This window comes from Eurosta solidaginis, chromosome 3 (genome assembly GCF_040869045.1).
Source record: "Eurosta solidaginis isolate ZX-2024a chromosome 3, ASM4086904v1, whole genome shotgun sequence".
Lineage (NCBI taxonomy): Eukaryota > Metazoa > Arthropoda > Insecta > Diptera > Tephritidae > Eurosta > Eurosta solidaginis.
Genome location: NC_090321.1, coordinates 186,748,275 through 186,762,713, shown reverse-complemented (window position 1 = coordinate 186,762,713; position 14,439 = coordinate 186,748,275). Strand labels below are relative to the sequence as shown.

At 40.7% G+C, this 14,439-nt stretch overlaps 1 protein-coding gene across 1 annotated transcript in view; it reads right to left on the bottom strand.

The window, feature by feature from the left end:
- Nucleotides 1-14,439, bottom strand: part of Dh31-R (Diuretic hormone 31 Receptor) — a 460,651-nt gene that overhangs the window by 37,596 nt on the left and 408,616 nt on the right. Inside the window, 2 exon segments of the mRNA XM_067774258.1 lie at nucleotides 8,176-8,352; nucleotides 8,488-8,714. Coding sequence (XP_067630359.1) covers nucleotides 8,176-8,352; nucleotides 8,488-8,714 — 404 coding nt within the window.

Below are 14,439 nucleotides of genomic sequence, written 5' to 3'. Positions count from 1 at the left end.
TGTTTGAGGAATGTTGAATGAAAACGTGTGAAAGATTCATTACTTTGAATGTAAACTAATTAGAAACATTCTATAGTAAGTGTTGGTTTTAATTTTCTTGGTGTTCTGCGTGTGTGTGTGCCTAGTAGATTTATATAGAAAAGTCAAGCAGTTTTTACATTTAAATTAATTGTTTCGTCATTTCAAAAAAGTTGTTTGAAATTTATTTGAAATTTATTGCTTATAACAAAAGCAGAGCGAATTTGAGGAAAATAGTGTAAGTTTTTTATGAAGAAATTTGCAGAGCGAAGAAGTTGTATAAATTTTTCTTGAGCTGCCTTTTTTCTGCTGCCAAAGACGGATGTTGAATTTAATATATACCTTGTAGAGTTAAAGGCCATTATATTTACCAAAATATGAGCGCTGTGAGGTAGTGTACTGATTGAATAAACAGAAGTTTCCCGACTGAGTTGACGACATAAAATAAATGCAAGGCGCGATAACCTCGGAAGAGATTTTAGGCCGAGATTCTCTTCTAATTTGCGTCGTGCTCCTTTTTAATTTTTCCCAAAAATTGGCGAGACGGGGCCGACTTCGAAAGGCATCTACAATGCAAATGAGTTTTCATTGAGAAGCTTTTCATGGCAGAAATACAATCGGAGTGCTTGCCAAATCATTGCCTAAGGGCGACCCCGCTTAGAAAAACTTTCTTTTTTCTACGTATTGAAAAAACTTATTTCTAAAATTTTTATGTTACTTCGCTCGGGGCGTGAACCAAGGATCTTTGGAGTGGTGGGCGGAGCGTCATCACACCACGCCCGCCACAACTTAACTAAAAATACCTTATACATTTTTTTTAAATGCAGTTGTCCCTTGAAAATGGCCCTACGATTGTATTTCTGGCATGAAATGCAGATGCCAGTTAGAGTCGGCGTAAAAAACATAAAGATCCGCTTTTTAGTAAGAGCTCCTCAAGTTCCTGTCAATGTTTACTTTTCAGACTTAGACCCTAGCTAAACTTTCTATGGATGATATTAATCAAAAGTGAATTCCTTTAACCTTTTAGTGAGCTCGGTACCCTGGTTGGGGCATTAACAAATACGCTCAAGCTCTTATAAACCAGAAAACATAGCTTGTGGTGTTCAATTCAATATGCGAAAATCTGCCAATACTCAACTATATTACAATTATATGTCATGCATAGAAACATACCCAACATCTTATATGAAATATGTGTCGGCAGTTGTTATTTTTAGGGCTCAAATATAGCACATTCTTCGAGAGGGAGGAGGGGGGTGGGGGGATAATAGGAAAAAAGTTTAGTTAGTGTTGGGACTTTACTGTCTACACATATGGAGTATATGCGCTGCCAACAAACTTCCTTCGTCACAGTGATACGATCACCATTGCCTTTTATGCTGATATCAGGATTTCATAATAGATGAACTAATGGATGAAAGTTTCTAGTTGAACGAATGTGCCCCAGCTGCAGCCCCTCGTTGATTCACAACGGCTATAATAATCTCAGCTTCCTTTCATTTCTATAAGTGTAAGAGTAGATATAGTAATTGGGGGTTAAGATACTTGGCTTGGATATCATACGTGGTTCCAGGCTCTGGATCAAGGACTGGTATCAGTCTCAGACTGGCCATAGTGACGAATTGTCACACGTGATTAGTTATCACGTCCTGCACGAGGTGCCCCTGCTTCTACTGATAATGGCGGATCTAGAGAGGACAACTCGATAAAACCCGCACCCCTGAGTCATTGTGCCGAGCTCAGAGGAGGGGGGACCCTGTTTTGGACTTGATGACTTTGGGCTGGTAGGTGCGGTATTCTGACACCATAGTAGGTCGGAGTGAAACCTTACCAAAATGGCTGTTATGCTAATGCTGCACCTGACCACGTCCCATTAAAACCGTGGCGGCCTCAAGGTACGTTCCGGCTCCTTCGCCGTTAAGTTGGTGGTGTAGGTGCGGTTAAAAATTTTCCCGCTTTGCGTCCGGTCTGGCTCTGAACGCATTGCCCATAAGGTAATTCGTCAACTCTTGCATGGCCTCCCTGCGTAGCATAAATAACCACGAGACCGTTGAAAGGGGACTACAAAATCGGCTCCGGATAGCGGCCTTGAAGGGGGACAAGACTAACACGAATCCGCCAAGTATGAGGTTCGGAAGAAGAGCGGTTTTGATGGAAATCCGTCAAATCAATCTTCAGCACTCTAAGACGGCTTCCGCAAATTTGGTGCTCTGTCTTGAAAAAGGCGGAGTGGATATAGTCCTTGTCCAGCAGCCGTGGCTGAGTTGTAACGGCAGAAAGATTTCTGTATTAAGGACTAGAAAATTCAAAACCTTGGTGCATGGGGAGGCAGGTAGGTTATGTGTGCTTGTTAAAAAAGAGATTTGAGCTTTTATTCTCTCTAATTTGAGCAATGCTGACGTAACCACGGTCTGCCTCGAGCGAGGCAGTAATGAAATGTGGGTGGTCTCAGCGTACATGCCACATGGGGGACCACCACCTGCGACACTGGGCGAAATCACCGCTGAAGCAAAGCGGAGAGGTGTTGGCGTGATCATCGGGGCCGATGCTACAGCCCATCAAAGCATCTGGGGAAGCTCGGATACCAACACTAGAGGTGAGTCTTTATTTACTTTTATTGTAGATGAGGGGCTTTGTATTTGTAAATGAAATGGGGGAATGACCAGACTTTTATTACTGCGGTAAGGGAGGAGCTCCTGTACCTCACCCTGGTTATTGGAAGGTCGGATATCTGGCTGGGGGTTCTCAACGAGCACTCCTTCTCTGATCACCGATATATTCAGTTCTCGGTGAGCGAAGAACGTTCCGGTAAAATATCTTTTAGGAACCCTAAAAGTACTAACTGGGACTTGTATTGTAGGAAGCTGGGAGAGCTCTTGCCTGCGGCGCCTACCGCTAGTCCGGGCCTGTCCGAATCTGAGATAGATGTTCTGGTGGAAAACATCACTTCCGCGAGGATTAGAAAAATACTCTCTAGGAATCCCGCTCCTCTGGGGTATCTGAGAGATGAGGGTGGGGACTGGTCGATGAGTAGCGAGCAGTCCCTAAAGCAATCATTTTTCCGATGTCCCAGTTGCGCAGAGGTCTTCGCCTGCATGATCGGCAGTCGTTGGCCATGCAGAAGTACCTGCCATTCGAATACGGGAAAGTCAAATAACCTGGGCTATAGGATCGTTCAAGTCCTATAAGCCTCCGGGCTCGGATGGAATCATTCCTGCACAATGAGTCAAGAGCTAAATGTAAGCCGCAAGGTTAAGTTGGCTGATCACTGCAGTGTATTCCTAGCGAAATTTGCTGCGATTAAGGATGCGGTGGATGAAATGCAATCCAGTGCTACTACCGTTAGGGAATTTAACATCTACTCTGATAGCCAAGCGGCTATCAAGACCTTGAGCTCAACTACAGTGCGATCGAAGGTGGTCTAGGGGTGCCTGACCTCGATTGCAATTGCATCGAATTAATTCACAATTAAGATTATCTGGGTCCCGGGCCATAGTGATATCCCGGGTAACTGTCAAGCGGATCTCTTAGCCCGCATCGGTACAACTGAACCGGACGAAGATGGCTGTAGGGATTTCGGAATTCCGCTGACCACCTGTGGATTGCTTTTCCATAGCTGGGCCTCGAGTCAGCTCAGCAAACGTAAGGCGGACACAACGTCTTGCGGAGTAGCAAGATCTTTCTGGAGGTCTGCTGAAATAATTGTGTTCACTAAGGCTAACCTATCAATGGACATTGGGGTATTGACAGGGCACTGTCCCATGGGTACCCATGCGGTATGTCTCAATATCTTGGAAACTCCATCCTACTGCAGCTGTATAGAGGATGATGAGGTGGACTCACCAAATCGCTTTATGCTTGATTGTCCAGCCTTTGCCAAAACTAGGCGAAAGTACTTCGGTCGCGACTCACTTGGAACTCCCGAGGATTTATCCAAAGTTGGGATCGGTATCATTCGGAGCTTTATCGGTGCTACCCAACGATTCTCTAAGTAGCTAGATCTAAGTCACCGTTATTTTTGGTGTATGTGGTATCACAACGGACCTTCGTGTTGTCCAAGTGAGCTATCCTTATCAGGGCAACTACCAACTAACCTTACCTAAGAGTAGATATTGAATTAGTATTACCAGAAGTTTGCTTAACGATCAATCTGAAAAGGTCTATCGAAAACTATGACCTACATTAAAAAATAACTCCGTTTTCTTGACGAATACTAGATGCTTTCTAGGACCCTTGCTACTTGCGGCTTCTAAATGTGATAGCTGTTCAACCTTGCGAGCGCAAGACTACGACACAAAACATGCCCCTCGCCAGGGCCGCCGAGAGAAAATCCGCGCCCTGGGGCAAAAAAAAATACGGGCCCCCATACTAAAGTGAACAAATTCTCAAAATCAAAATTACCATCTTTTACATATTTATATGCATTTGTATATACAAGTATACATAAGCGTATACATGCATGCATATTACACTTTAAAAATCGGTAAATAGAGGTGTGAGAACTAATGAAAAACAAGTAAGGAAGGCTAAGTTCGGGTGTAACCGAACTTTACATACTCAGTTGAGAGCTGTGGAGACAAAGTAAGGGAAAATCACCATGTTATAAAAAGAACCTAGGGTAACCCTGGAATGTGTTTGTATGACATGTGTATCAAATGGAAGGTATTAAAAAGTATTTTAAGAAGAAGTGGGCCATATTTCTATAGATGGACGCCATTTAGGGATATCGCCATAAAGGTGGACCAGGCCTGACTCTAGAATGTGTTTGTACGATATGGGTATCAAATTAAAGGTATTAATGAGGGTTTTAAAAGGGAGTGGCCCTTAGTTGTATATGTGAAGGCGTTTTCGAGATATCGACCAAAATGTGGACCAGGGTTATCCAGAACATCACCTGTCGGGTACCGATAATTTATTTATATATGTAACACCACGAACAGTATTCCTTCCAAGATTCCAAGGGATTTCGATTTCGCCCTGCAAAACTTTTTCATTTTCTTCTGCTTAATATGGTAGATGTCACACCCATTTTACCAAGTTTTTTTCTAAAGTTATATTTTGCGTCAATAGACCAATACAATTACCATGTTTCATCCCTTTTTTCGTATTTGGTATATAATTATGGCATTTTTTTAATTTTTCGTAATTTTCGATATCGGAAGAGTGGGCGTGGTCATAGTCGGTTTTCGGCCATTTTTTACACCAATACAAAGTGAGTTCAGATAAGTACGTGAACTGAGTTTAGTAAAGATATATCGATTTTTGCTAAAGTTATCGTGTTAATGGCCGAGCGGAAGGACAGACGGTCGACTGTGTATAAAAACTGGGCGTGGCTTGAACCGATTTCGCCCTTTTTCACAGAAAACAGTTATCGTAGGAATGGTAAATTTTTGTTCGACTTATGGCATTAAAAGTATCCTAGACAAATTAAACGAAAAAAGGCGGAGCCACGCCCATTTTGAAATTTTCTTTTATTTTTGTATTTTGTTGCAACATATCATTACTGGAGTTGAATGTTGACATAATTTACTTATATACTGTAAAGATATTAACTTTTCTTTTAAAATTTGAATTAAAAAATTTTTTTTTTAAAAAGTGGGCGCGGTCGTTCTCCGATTTTGCTAATTTTTATCAAGCAGACGTATAGTAACAAGAGTAACGTTTCTGCCAAATTTCATCATGATATCTTCAAACGATTGCCAAATTACAGCTTGCAAAACTTCTAAATTACCTTCTTTTAAAAGTGGGCGGTGCCACGCCCATTGTCCAAAATTTTACTAGTTTTCTATTCTGCGTCATAAGTTCAACTCACCTACCAAGTTTCATCGCTAAATCCGTATTTCGTAATGAATTATCGCACTTTTTCGATTTTTCGAAATTTTCGATATAGAAAAAGTGGGCGTGGTTATTGTCCGATATCGTTCATTTTTAATAGCGATCTGAGATGAGTGCCCAGGAAATTTCATCAAGATACCTCAAAATGTACTCAAGTTATCGTGTTAACGGACAGACGGACGGACGGACGGACGACGGACGGACGGACGGATCTAGATTCCTTTATACCTGTACAACCAACCGTTATCCAATCAAAGTTAATATACCCTGTGAGCTCTGCTCAACTGAGTATAATAAGTACAGTTTATTACTTATAGAGTTTTATTTAAATATTGCATTAATTGTATGAAATAAATTTTTTATAAATTGCAGTACAAATATTTGTTGGTAGTAATTTGGTATATTGAAAGAGTTTAATTAACACAAGTGGGCCCTCCTGGCCTTAATAGCTGCGAAATTATCTATGATAGTGTCAAAATTCAACTGTCTCGCTGTTGGTGCTTCAATACAGAGCATGCCAAGTCCTGTAAGGCATTCTTGAGTTGAACGTGATCGATGGAAGTTCCTTATCCTTGCAAGAACACTGAAGGAACGTTCAGCACTAGCTACTGTAACAGATATGGTGCAAAAAATACGCAGAGCAGCACAAATGTTAGGAAAAATTGTTCAACTGTGTGCTACCAAGCCGACGCCAAAAACCAACAACGCTTTATGCGGGGGCAGACACGTGAAAAGATTTATAAAATTTGTTGAAATTTAAAATGATTGATCTCTACGAATGCTGATTAAGGGTGTGGTTTGTTTATTTTCTGTAAGCCAAAAGCTCGGATAGCATTTTGAGATTCCCGGGACCCTCAGCTCCCCCCTCTCGGCGGGCATGCCCCTCGCTTCCTCTTCCAGCCCGCACTTTTCAAATCTGCTATCACTGTTAGTGGAAATAAAAGAATTCATGAAGACAAAATCGAGGAATTAATCAAGGCGAATGGGGAAAGAGCAGGCGAAGGAAAGGGAAGTTATTATAAGGAATATGGAGAAGATAACGAAAAAGGTAATTATTGTAATAATAATTAACATAAGAATGCCGAAAAAAAGGAAGGAAACAAAAAAGATAGGAGGAGGAAATAGGAAGCAACTCGAGCAAAACAAAATCAAAACCGGAACAGAAACAAAAACCGGAACCGGATAGGAATTAAGACCTAGACCGAAACCGGCACCGGTACTAAAAGCGTAACTGAAACCGGAACCAAGGTCGAAGCCGGAACTTTTAGCTAAAAAATAAAGTCGAAACCAGAACCGGAATTTGCATTTTGAAAGCGTACTGAAACCGTAGGTGGAGTTCGGTTTAGAACCTAGATCAAAACCGAGACTAAATTTCGACCGGTATAACAACCATAATTAGAATCGAGAGGAGAAAAGCGCGAGAAGAAATCAGGACTGAAGGCGATAAAGCGAAATCAAAGTGTAAATGAATTTCGATTTCTCAGTGGGAAAAGATATCGAAAACTAGATTAGAGCCTATGAGCAAGCTGAGCTTTTATGTAAAACTTCAAACCTTGAAAATATTAAAATAAGACTACTTAGAGCAAAGAATAATGCAGTATAGGATTATGCGATGTTCAGTCAAGTTATTTTGCATTTATTTGTATGTGGTAGAGCTATTAATTATTTGAAAACATTGATTTGCTGGACGTATGACTGTATGTTGAAACATCGTACTTCACGAGTCCTCGGCACTCGCCACATTTTTTAGTTTCAACGTTTCTCTTTCAACGTGAAATCAAATTTTACACAAACACTGGTTTTTAAGCTTGACCTTTATGTTACCATTTTAAAAAAATTACTGAACCCAAAGTTATATGTAACGTTTCAGTTCAAAAATATGCATAAACACTTCCCACAGCCTTTATGCCAAATAAACTATAAACAACACGAAAATACAAGGAAATACTGGCATGCTTACTATACCCGGCGTGGCGTAGGGATACTTATATGGAATTTCATGGAGGTAGAACATTTCTGTTTAGGCAGAATGTATTAAAAGAGGATATCGAGTACAGCGGATACTCTGCGTATTAAATAATAAACTTCACGTAAGACTGAAATATTTTGAAAATATGCAAATCTTTTCGAGTAGCTGATGTTAACATTAATAAAAAAACTTTTGCAAGCACACAAAAACACATAAATAAGCAAAGTTTGTTATGCTTGATATGTGAAAAGTCGCCGGAATGTATTAAAATTTCTAACATAAACTCATTTAAAACTTGTACATACAACATACATACATACATATGTACATCCATATGTATTCATGTAACTCACCGAAATGCCTGCAGGACGGTACGCGAGGGGCCACAGCTGCCTTGTATGCTTGCCGGTGCCTTCAACTTAAGCAACACAACGCGCACAATATTGCATAGAAATAGCAAATTAAGGAACATAGAAATGCAAACAGGAACAACGAATATTTTGGCAAAGTCGGTGGAATTCATCCAACAGCTGATGAAAGCAAAAGGAAAAAAAATGTTAAGAAAGATTAATTAAATATATTTAGAAATGCTGTAAAATGTAATTATTGCTTGAAGAGCTGTTAGCAATTAATAAAATAAGTGATTTCTGCAATATCATACTCACTGTATTAATTCACTATCTGTACCGCCAAGACCACGCGCCAAACCATAAATGAATATCACAATTGCCGGCGAACCCCACCCAAACGCAATAAGCCACTTAACCAATTTCTTTTCTGATATGAATGCATTTACCAAAACTGTGTGTAAATAGAAGCCCTCACAGAGCATCCATGAATAATTTGTGAGTAGAAAATAGTGGAGTATTATGTGCAATGCAACACAGGAGGGCTGGAATAAAAGAAAAAAAAAATATTGTATTGATTTTTTTCCGAAAGATGTAATGTAATGTGCATACTGCAGCCAAAAAACGGGTGAGATTGGAGATAAGACGTACATAAGTTATTATTAAACAGACTCATGGATATGGTTAAATCGCCTCAACCAATTTTCGGGGCTGTTGACCTAACTACCTATACCTAAATATTTTATGTTCATGATCGCGCTGCCACATAATTTTCATGACAGTGGTTGAAATTTAATGGGATTAAATATAATCTTGGAAAGTCAGTTGAGGGAGAGGAATGAGAAAACGGAAAGAAGCGAGAGTGAGGGAGGGCCAGGCCCGACGAGAGAGAGGGGGGGCGATTCCCCCCGGGCCCGGGGTTTCTCAGGGGGCCCGCCATTTAGAGGTACTATTACCTGTGGCGAAAAACTCGAACGCGCTTGAGAACGTGATGACCCTTGAGTACGCTTGTAACGAACGGCTCTGCTCGTCGGAGTGGGTGGGTTGTTTTGGGCCTTCATCTCACAACGCTGACAATAAAGAAAAACAAATTTACGTACTCAATTCAAAGACACGGAGTGCGATCCGCATCCCCCTCAATTATCCGTAGCTTACCATGCACTGGAATCCATCGTTAATGTTCTGAATTGCCTCAATAAGGCTGACAAATTCATCCTACCGTACGTCTGTCCTAGCTCCATAATAAGATTCATCACACACTAATTCTTATTTAGCAATTCATTATTTATTATTCATACAATTATTGACAGCTTAATCTTTATTACAATTATGGGGCGTATAGATTTTGGGTGCCTAGACTGAAAGGAGTTGTTGGTGCTCACATCATCGAGTATAGAACTTCAAAACGCTATCCGCAAACCCATCTCTTGAGACGTCTCTAGATCCTAGCTTACCGAAGCTGAATAGGGCTAAACCCTTCTAGTTCCCACACTTCACTACCTTCCCCGCTCGTCTCTCAAAACCCGATTTCTCCCGATACCGTTTGACTTATATCTACGAATTTTTAAGAAATTATTTCAATGTCACTCACGACTGAGTCCAAAATGATGAACGACCTATGATATCCACAAATTAACTGATTACATAGATATGGAATTTATAATAATGGCTTACATCATGTGTTAGTTTGATGTTTCTATACGAAGTCTTACTCTATAATGTAACAGTTTTGCGAGGAGCTGACTTGCACCACTCGAAATATTTCCAGCAGTAAGTGACTGCCGCCCCCGATAAATGCTCGATGCAACTAATCCCAATATTTTTGCGGATTTTATAGTGGCCACAATTTCGCATGTTCATTGCCAACCACCATTGAATTTTACCTGCGTCTCTTCGTTTCGCTTTCACCAGATGAATGGTTGGATATGTCGAATTCCCAACAATTGGGACTTTATTTCACCGCCTTACGGTTTAACAACTTGGATATATAGCAAAGCACTTTATTGAACAATTCTATTGCAGCAAAACGTCAGTATACAAGAGAAAAGCAGCCGGAAAGAAAGATTCGCGACCATGGCTGTGATTAGCTAAAATCACCAACAGGCGTTTCGAACAACATCCAGCTTTACGCAGGGCGCACAGAAATCTATTACTTTATGCATATAGTAAAGGCTTTAGCATACTTTTTGGCGCAAGTCAACCGTAACAGGGCGAGTTATACGATGTCACTGGTGAGATGGATAACTCGAAAGACGAGTTGACTCTCCACTAAACTTACACACTACACTCGCAAATCTTTGGCATGGAAGACTCCCAAAGACTTGCCTCTCATATTACCCAACTCGTATAAGCAATTCCCCACTGGTCTCAAAATGATCGCCTTGGTAAACTTTTTCGCCAGCTTGGCACTGAAACTCTTTGCAGCATCACTCTGCCTATAGTTTCTTTTAAAGACCAGCTGACCTGTTTTAAAGGTAATCGGTTTAGCGCGCGTATTATAAACCTTTCTCCCTTGAGGTAACCCTTTTCTAGACTCTGAACTATTTTATCACGCATTAGTTGTAGATGCACGTCTCTTGGCCTCACCTCCAGATCCGAGTTATTCAAGCTATCGAGTCTGCGCAGAATTTCATACGTTTCGCCATGTTGCACCATCGCTTGTCCAGAGATGGCCCTATACGGCTCTATTTGTATTGCCTCGTGCACCGCACTCCGTAGCGCGAACGCCGCTTTCGACAAGTGAGTGTCCCACGATTTTTGATCCACTTCATCTATGTACGACCTTATTATCGCCAGAAGCGACCTATTTATTCTCTCCGAGGCGTTCACCTGTGGAGAGTACGCAGCCGTTCTAACATGTTTGACACCATATGTCTGAAGGAACCTCGCGAATACTTCAGAGATAAACTGACGACCATTATCCGAATGGATAGTCTCCGGTACTCCGAAAATATGGAAAATGTCATTTTCGAGGTATCGAGTAACTTCATTGGCTGTGGCGTTTCTCATTGGCTTCACTAATAGAAACTTCGAGAAGTGATCTAACACTACTAACCATCGCGAGACCTTGGGTATGGTCCGCAAGAGTCAATGTAGAGACGTTGAAAGATCCTCTCGGTTTCAACCCTCTTCCCCATCAGAGGTCTCGTTATAGCATTTGGAGCCTTGCTTGACTTGCATACCTCACATCCTTTTACAAACACCTTTACCGCGCTGACCAGGCCTGGCCAGTAATAGCTATCCCTCAGACGACTAACCGTTTTCGTAATGCCGCCATGTCCGGCCGAACTACCACTATGAAACTTTTCCACCAATCCATACCTCAAGGCTTCTGATACCCACACCTTCCACAACGAATCTTCTTCCTCATCGCTCGATCTAAAACGCATTATTTTATAGATAATTCCATCCTGTATTTTAACGTCCGGAAGTCGATCCGAACAATTTTGTATAGCGTCCCTTAGCTTTTCGTAGGCTTCGTACTTGAATTCTGGGTCATTCAGTGAGACATCCATCGCCAATTCTCTATCTCCTAGTTCATCCATATGTATGCGACTTAAGGCATCAGGCCCCACATTTTTAGCACCCTTTCGATGGACGATTTCAAAAGCGAACCCCTGAAGCTTCAGGCTCCAACGGGCCAGTCTCCCTGACAAATCCCTCTGTCCCATGAGCCATTAAAGACTCATGTGATCAGTCATAATCGTAAATTTTACCATACTTAGCTATATGTCCCTATCCTAACCACTGATCACGAGGACTTCGTCGCCTGGTGTGATGATTGGATATCGTCTCCCGAATCTTCCTGCATGATATAAAGCTACTTCTTAAGAAAGTTTGTATGGTATGGAGTCCCTTTTGGGCCCCACACGTTTGGGCGCCATTTCTTATTGTTACCTGTGGCGAAAACCTCGAAAGCGCTTGAGAACGTGATGACCCTTGAGTACGCTTGTAGCGAACGGCTCTGCTCGTCGGAGTGGGTGGGTTGTTTTGGGCCTTCATCTCACAATGGTGACAATAAAGAAAAACAAATTTACGTACTCAATTCAAAGACATGGAGTGTGATCCGCATCACCCTCAATTATCCGTAGCTTACCATGCACTGGAATCCATCGTTAATGTTCTGAATTGCCTCAATAAGGCTGACAAATTCGTCCTACCGTCCGTCTGTCCTAACTCCATAATAAGATTCATCACATACTAATTCTTCTTTAGCAATTCATTATTTATTATTCATACAATTATTGACAGCTTAATCTTTATTACAATTATGGGGCGTATAGATTTTGGGTGCCTAGACTGAAAGGAGTTGTTGGTGCTCACATCATCGAGTATAGAACTTCAAAACGCTATCTGCAAACCCATCTCTTGAGACGTCTCTAGATCCTAGCTTGCCGAAGCTGAATAGGGCTAAACCCTTCTAGTTCCCATACTTCACTACCTTCCCCGCTCGTCACTCAAAACCCGATTTCTCCCGATACCGTTTGACTTATATCTACGAATTTTTAAGAAATTATTTCAATGTCACTCACGACTGAGTCCAAAATGATGAAAGACCTATGATATCCACAAATTAACTGATTACATAGATATGGAATTTATAATAATGGCTTACATCGTGTGTTAGTTTGATGTTTCTATACGAAGTCTTACTCTATAATGTAACAGTTTTGCGAGGAGCTGACTTGCACCACTCGAAATATTTCCAGCAGTAAGTGACTGCCGCCCCCGATAAATGCTCGATGCAACTAATCCCAATATTTTCGTGGATTTTATAGTGGCCACAATTTCGCATGTTCATTGCCAACCACCATTGAATTTTACCTGCGTCTCTTCGTTTCGCTTTCACCAGATGAATGGTTGGATATGTCGAATTCCCAACAATTGGGACTTTATTTCACCGCCTTACGGTTTAACAACTTGGATATATAGCAAAGCACTTTATTGAACAATTCTATTGCAGCAAAACGTCAGTATACAAGAGAAAAGCAGCCGGAAAGAAAGATTCACGACCATGGCTGTGTGAGCTAAAATCACCAACAGGCGGTTCGAACAACATCCAGCTTTACGCAGGGCGCACAGAAATCTATTACTTTATGCATATAGTAAAGGCTTTAGCATACTTTTTGGCGCAAGTCAACCGTAACAGTACTAAGAAATTTTTTTTTAAATTCAGGAGAGTCTTTAGTTGTTCCATGTGCAAAGAATTTCAAAAGTAACGAACAATGATAATTATTTTTGTCTGAGCCTGAGGAGACAATAAAAACATCAAACAAAAATGTGTTTTTCAGGGGGCCCGCGATTTAGAGGTACTAAGACATTTTTTTTTTAATTCAGGAGACTCTTTAGTTGTTCCATGTGCAAAGAATTTCAAAAGTAACGAATAATGATAATTATTTTTTGTCTGAGCCTGAGGAGACAATAAAAACATCAAACAAAAATGTGTTTTTCAGGGGGCCCGCGATTTAGAGGTACTAAGAAATTTTTTTTTTAAATTCAGGAGAGTCTTTAGTTGTTCCATGTGCAAAGAATTTCAAAAGCAACGAATAATGATAATGATTTTTTGTCCGAGCCTGAGGAGACAATAAAAACATCAAACAACATTTTTTTTTTAATTCAGGAGAGTCTTTAGTGGTTCCATATGCAAATTTTAAGCCGAGTTTCAAAAGCAACGAATATTGATAATGCTTTTTTGCCTGGGCCTGAGGATACAATAAAAACATTAAACAAAAATGTATGTTTACATTAATCCGAAATCGTAAAGTTTTCGTGGTGACACTGATGAAGGTTTATCTTCAAAAAGTCTTCCAACAATACCACCAACTCTGTATCAAAATCCAGATTATTTAAACGATTTCGATATCGGTACCGTGAATAATGAACGAGGTCATCAAAAATGCCCTGTAATTTTTCCACGTGATTGACATGACGAGGCATTTCCTACCTCGTTGTTGAACAGACTCTTGCCAAATTGAGAGAAAGTGGAGCGTGACTGGTTACTGTGGAGTGCTAGTAGCAATGCTTTTTATTGCCTACCATGTCGTCTGTTAAGCACCAATACTTTAAATCGACCTACAATTTTTTGTGCGGATATTCGATATTCTAGGAATGGAAGAAGCTACACGATAAACTGCCATCACACGAATATACTCAAGATCACATTAAATGTTATATTCAATGGCGATCTTTACAAAATCTAATTCAAAAGGAGGCTATAATTGATACACTTATCAGTGAACTGCTAATCACTGAAACTCAAAAGTGGAAAGA